This window comes from Micromesistius poutassou (genome assembly GCF_964030765.1).
Source record: "Micromesistius poutassou genome assembly, chromosome: 1".
Lineage (NCBI taxonomy): Eukaryota > Metazoa > Chordata > Actinopteri > Gadiformes > Gadidae > Micromesistius > Micromesistius poutassou.
This window is the reverse complement of record NC_140271.1, coordinates 16,604,883-16,611,825: the sequence shown is the minus strand read 5'-3', so window position 1 is coordinate 16,611,825 and position 6,943 is coordinate 16,604,883. Positions and strand designations below refer to the sequence as shown.

General features: G+C 43.9%; 1 protein-coding gene across 1 annotated transcript in view; it reads right to left on the bottom strand.

Moving 5' to 3' along the window:
* Positions 1-5,299: 5,299 nt before the first annotated feature.
* The window catches only part of cox6a2 (cytochrome c oxidase subunit 6A2), a gene marked incomplete at its 5' end in the record, with an annotated part of 2,340 nt that continues 696 nt past the window's right edge, over positions 5,300-6,943 (bottom strand). Inside the window, 2 exons of the mRNA XM_084488809.1 lie at positions 5,300-5,528; positions 6,417-6,626. Coding sequence (XP_084344935.1) covers positions 5,439-5,528; positions 6,417-6,626 — 300 coding nt within the window. The 3' untranslated portion in view covers positions 5,300-5,438. The remainder of the gene's footprint in view (positions 5,529-6,416; positions 6,627-6,943) is intronic.

Below are 6,943 nucleotides of genomic sequence, written 5' to 3'. Positions count from 1 at the left end.
ATTGCACATATCTACATGAAGTTGGACTCCTAGGACTTTGGACCCCTCTACTAAAGTTGTTCAGAATCAAATTCTGAACAAGATAAAGTCAACAATTTTTCAAATGGGGCGTGGCATCGAAGTGGGCGTGGCCCGTTACTAAAATAGCCAAAGTTCATAGACGCAATGTTTGATTTGAGCGGGACCAACTCAATGGCCGTTAGGTACCAAAGTTCTAACTGCTCACCAAAAATTAAGTGGATTTAAAAAACAACATGGCCGCCAGAGGAGGGTCGATCACTCTGCAGACACCGTAATAGTTATGAATATGAAATTCACTGGACACGTGTAGACTGGTGCCGATAGCTCACATACCAAAATTTGTGTTTCTCATGTGTGTAGCGCCCCCTACAGGAACTTTAAAAAGCAGCCCCTGCGCCACGTTTCACCAATATGTATGAAAATCGGTAGGCACGTATAACGTGCCAATACCTACAGAAAAGCCTCTTGGACCCATGCTCCAAACCCCACGGGAAGTCGTAAATCTTAATTTCTTCATTTTCACTCTCGGCGGCCATTTTGAAAAAATTTCACATTTTTGCCTTGTATTTGAATGAACTCCTCCTAGGGAATTTATCGGATCTGCTTCAAAATTGGTCAGTACAGTCAATAAATGGTGCCGAACCAACGCCGTGCTATTTGTGACTGTACGTTGAAGGGCGTGTCCGTGGCGTGCCGTCAAAGTTGGCCATTTTTTAATTCCGTCGCCTTGTATTTGAACTAACTCCTCCTAGGGAATTTATCGAATCTGCTTCCAAATTGGTCAGTACAGTCATGAAGTGGTGCTGAATAAACGCCGTGCTATTTCGGACTGTACGTTGAAGGGCGTGTCCGTGGCGTGATGTCAAAGTTGGCCATTTTGAATGGAATTTCACTTTTTCGCATTGTATTTGAACAAACTCCTCCTAGGGAATTTATCACATCTGCTTCCAAATTGGTCAGTACAGTCGAAAAATGGTGCTGAACCAACGCCGTGCTATTTGTGATTGTACGTTGAAGGGCGTGTCCGTGGCGTGCCGTCAAAGTTGGCCATTTTTGAAATCCGTCGCCTTGTATTAAACTTACTCCTCCTAGGGAATTTGTATTTGAACTAACTCCTCCTAGGGAATTTATCGGATCTGCTTCAAAATTGGTCAGTACAGTCATGAAGTGGTGCTGAAACAAAATCGTGCTATTTGTGACTGTACATTGAAGGGCATGGCCGTGGCGTGCTGTCAAAGTTGGCCATTTTGAATGGAATACTTTCACTTTTTCGCCTTGTATTTCAACTAACTCCTCCTAGGGAATTTATCGGATCATTGATGTAGGGTTAATAATGTTAGTTAAAGTTGTTACAACATGTAATTCAGTTAAATGTGGTCTTACATGTTAATGTCAAAACAATCAGTAGGACACCACAGGGCACCTCTGCTTCTACAGATTACATAAATTTGCGAATTTTTTTTAAAACTGCGCTTTTTTAAAACTGCGCGCAGTGATGAACGGGACCTCGTGCCGGCTTGCGGCTGCGTCACGTGCGGTCCTAACATGTGCACATCTTGCCAGCACACATGTTACGACGGCACGTGACGCGGCCGCAAGCCGGCGCGATTTTTTTTTAAAACTGCGCGCAGTGATGAACGGGACCTCGTAGTGGCGGCTGCAAGCCGGCGCGAGGTCCCGTTCATCACTGCGCGCAGTTTTAATTAGGGACCGAGCCAAACTTGGCAAGGACCCTATTGAAACCCTCGTGATTATTATTATTATTATTATTATTATTATTATTTTCCACGACTTCGACTGCATTTTTCCCCCCCTGCACATATTCTAAAACTCAAAATTTTTTGGTGCAATTGTGGGGACTGGTGAAAAATTTGATATTCTAGCCCTCAAATTCACATTCGCCCCTAGGTGGCGCTATAGCAACTGTTCAAAAGTGCAAACTTTGCACAAGCATATCTCGCCACCGGTTTGACCTACACTCATGAAACTTTGCACACACATGCATATCCTCATGATGAACAAAAAAGTCTCTTGAACTGAACACTTCCGGTAGCCATATTTTCCGCCATTTTGAATTTAGTTAAAAACAGTAAATTCCGCAAGGATCCCAGGTTTTTCGACTTTGACAAAATTCCTTTGGCACATATCATCTATGGCCCATTATCTTCAATCTGACTTAAGGATTAGTCTGTACAATAAAGTTTAGAGCACCAATGAGTTCTAAAAGTGGTGTGGTTGAAACCTCGAAAATAGTTAATTGCTCATATCAACGTCAAGTTGGACGCCTATGATGTTGGCCCCAATACAAAAGTTGTTCAGAATCAAATTCTGAACAAGATAAAGTCAACATATTTTCAAATGGGGCGTGGCATCGAAATGGGCGTGGCCTGACACTAAAATCGCCACAGTTCATAGACGCAATGTTTGATTTGAGCGGGACCAACTCAATGGCCATTAGGTACCAAAGTTCTAACTGCTCACCAAAAATGAAGTCGATTTAAAATACAACATGGCCGCCAGAGGCTCAAAATCACTGTGCGGAGACCGTAATAGTTATGAATATGAAATTCACAGGACACGTGTAAACTGGTGCCGATAGCTCACATACCAAAATTCGTGTTTCTATTTTTTGTAGCGCCCCCTACAGGAACTTTAAAAAGCAGCCCCTGCGCCACGTTTCACCAATATGTATGAAACTCAGTATTCACGTACAATGTGCCCATACCTACAGAAAAGCCTCTTGGACCCATGCCCCAAACCCCACAGGAAGTCGGCTATTTGCATTTCTAATTTTCACTTTTGGCGGCCATTTTGAATTTTTTTCACTTTTTTGCCTTGTATTTGAATGAACTCCTCCTAGGGAATTTATCGGATCTGCTTCAAAATTGGTCAGTACAGTCATGAAGTGGTGCTGAACAAAAATCCTGCTATTTGTGACTGTACGTTGAAGGGCGTGTCCGTGGCGTGCCGTCAAAGTTGGCCATTTTGAATGGAATTCTTTCACTTTTTCGCCTTGTATTTCAACTAACTCCTCCTAGGGAATTTATCGGATCATTGATGTAGGGTTAATAATGTTAGTTAAAGTTGTTACAACATGTAATTCAGTTAAATGTGGTCTTACATGTTAATGTCAAAACAATCAGTAGGACACCACAGGGCACCTCTGCTTCTACAGATGACATAAATTTGCGAATTTTTTTTAAAACTGCGCTTTTTTAAAACTGAGCGCAGTGATGAACGGGACCTCGTGCCGGCTTGCGGCTGCGTCACGTGCGGTCCTAACATGTGCACATCTTGCCAGCACACATGTTACGACGGCACGTGACGCGGCCGCAAGCCGGCGCGATTTTTTTTTAAAACTGCGCGCAGTGATGAACGGGACCTCGTAGTGGCGGCTGCAAGCCGGCGCGAGGTCCCGTTCATCACTGCGCGCAGTTTTAATTATTATTATTTTCCACGACTTCGACTGCATTTTTCCCCCCCTGCACATATTCTAAAACTCAAAATTTTTTGGTGAAATTGTGGGGACTGGTGAAAAATTTGATATTCTAGCCCTCAAATTCACATTCGCCCCTAGGTGGCGCTATAGCAACTGTTCAAAAGTGCAAACTTTGCACAAGCATATCTCGCCACCGGTTTGACCTACACTCATGAAACTTTGCACACACATGCATATCCTCATGATGAACAAAAAAGTCTCTTGAACTGAACACTTCCGGTAGCCATATTTTCCGCCATTTTGAATTTAGTTAAAAACAGTAAATTCCCCAAGGATCCCAGGTTTTTCGACTTTGACAAAATTCCTTTGGCACATATCATCTATGGCCCATTATCTTCAATCTGACTTAAGGATTAGTCTGTACAATAAAGTTTAGAGCACCAATGAGTTCTAAAAGTGGTGTGGTTGAAACCTCGAAAATAGTTAATTGCTCATATCAACGTCAAGTTGGACGCCTATGATGTTGGCCCCAATACAAAAGTTGTTCAGAATCAAATTCTGAACAAGATAAAGTCAACATATTTTCAAATGGGGCGTGGCATCGAAATGGGCGTGGCCTGACACTAAAATCGCCACAGTTCATAGACGCAATGTTTGATTTGAGCGGGACCAACTCAATGGCCATTAGGTACCAAAGTTCTAACTGCTCACCAAAAATTAAGTCGATTTAAAATACAACATGGCCGCCAGAGGCTCAAAATCACTGTGCGGAGACCGTAATAGTTATGAATATGAAATTCACAGGACACGTGTAAACTGGTGCCGATAGCTCACATACCAAAATTCGTGTTTCTATTTTTTGTAGCGCCCCCTACAGGAACTTTAAAAAGCAGCCCCTGCGCCACGTTTCACCAATATGTATGAAACTCAGTATTCACGTACAATGTGCCCATACCTACAGAAAAGCCTCTTGGACCCATGCCCCAAACCCCACAGGAAGTCGGCTATTTGCATTTCTAATTTTCACTTTTGGCGGCCATTTTGAATTTTTTTCACTTTTTTGCCTTGTATTTGAATGAACTCCTCCTAGGGAATTTATCGGATCTGCTTCAAAATTGGTCAGTACAGTCATGAAGTGGTGCTGAACAAAAATCCTGCTATTTGTGACTGTACGTTGAAGGGCGTGTCCGTGGCGTGCCGTCAAAGTTGGCCATTTTGAATGGAATTCTTTCACTTTTTCGCCTTGTATTTCAACTAACTCCTCCTAGGGAATTTATCGGATCATTGATGTAGGGTTAATAATGTTAGTTAAAGTTGTTACAACATGTAATTCAGTTAAATGTGGTCTTACATGTTAATGTCAAAACAATCAGTAGGACACCACAGGGCACCTCTGCTTCTACAGATTACATAAATTTGCGAATTTTTTTTAAAACTGCGCGCAGTGATGAACGGGACCTCGTGCCGGCTTGCGGCTGCGTCACGTGCGGTCCTAACATGTGCACATCTTGCCAGCACACATGTTACGACGGCACGTGACGCGGCCGCAAGCCGGCGCGATTTTTTTTTAAAACTGCGCGCAGTGATGAACGGGACCTCGTAGTGGCGGCTGCAAGCCGGCGCGAGGTCCCGTTCATCACTGCGCGCAGTTTTAATTTCTTTTTGAAGTTCCGATTTTAAACTCAAAATTTTTACTTACTAAAAAATTCACATGTGGCCCTAATGCTCTTCTGTCATTTCCCATGTTTTCAGCAACACTTTTTTTAACAGCAATTGCCATAACATTCAATTCAATGTACTCCAAAACTGCCCAAAACAAACAAAGAATCAAAGAACCAATCACCATTCAGGAGAAGTTTATTCTCGATTGATCCCGGAGTCAGAATGAACAGACAAAAGCGCTACACAAAAGGGGAGTTGTGTAGCGATAGGAGACTGGGGGGAATGAACACACACTGGAGCGCTGGAGGTGGTGGTCCTAGTGGTGGGAGCTGCTGTATCCGTCCGGGAGGGGGTTGGTGTGGTCGTTGTGGAAGAGGGAGTGGTTTCCGTCTCCCCACGGGAATTTCTGGAAGAATAGTGTGGATGTGTTCAGCTCATCGTTAGCATCCAACACAACACAGGCTGCACTAAGCTGTGCTTCAGACGTTAAAGTAGGGCTGGGACAAAATATCGGTATGGCGATATATCGTCGCCCTTCTTCGTGCGATATGAGTATTGATACACTGGCGCCAAATATTAATACAATATCTTTCTAGAAAAATAAAGCTTTTGCATTTTATGCTTTTTTTTCCTGAGGAGTTAGACAGGAAATTTCTCCCCAAATTTCAATTTTTTTTATTAATGAAATAAGGCGCTCTAAGCAGATTTCCCTACCCCCAGCATCACTGCTTCATTGCTCCTCCAGGTGGCGCTCAACACATGAATGAAGCAAACTTGAATGGATGTTAACTATCCAAAGACTAAAAAAACATTTTCACAGTCATTTTGTTTACATCTTTAGACAAACATCGTGATGCATCATTATAGGATTGTCTAACAATATATAGATTATTGCAGAATCGCTGTATCGTGACATTATCGGCATGGCGGCGGGCCATGTATCTCGTATCGTGCGGTACCCTGTGGCTCCCGCCCCTACGTTAAAGGCGTTAGTGGCGGAGCCAGACCTTTTTTTAAGGGGTGGCACGAGGGTGGCTGAGGCTTTATAGGGGTGTCCAAATGGAATTGTTGAGGGGGGTGGGGGGGCGAACGCGATTGTCGACGGGGGGGGGGGGGGAGCGAACGCGATTGTCGACGGGGGGGGGGGGGGGGGGCGGCGATCGCGCTTTCAACGAAACATACGGTGAACTGACTAGGGGTGGCCCGGGTGGCCAGTGCCACCCGGGCCACCCCTCTGGCTCCGCCACTGAAAGGCGTACAGTGAGCGATCCCAGTCCACACCACCACCACCGACCTTGGTTCTCAGGCGGAGGTGGGTGTAGGGCACAAACTCGGGCGCCTCGTGGGAGTGGGCCTGCATCTTCAGGTAAGCGTTGGCAATGCAGACAGCAACGCCGGGCAACGCCACCACGAAGCTGAGGATCTTCCAGGTCCTAGCTGTTAGGACACCAGAAGCACACAGATGGTGAGTATCAGTGTTGTGCAAAAGAACTAGTTCATTTTTCTATGAACTTTGAACTGAACATAACATTACATTTTAACTAAAGAACTTGAACTTTAACTAGTTCAGATTTTGTGACATTCTGAATTGATGCTTAGGTCCAGGTGACATGATTATTAAATATAGTTACTGCCTTAGTTGTGATGAATGAAACAGGTGGATAAATAATATCCACAACAATTTGAGATTGTAGTGATGGGGCAGCAGGTAATGGAGAGGATTCATTTTAAAAGATAAGCACGGAATACTGTTTTTCTTCAGTTTCTAAAAAAAACTGTTAATGAACTGAACATGAACTAGTTCAAAGCTGAATTGGTGAA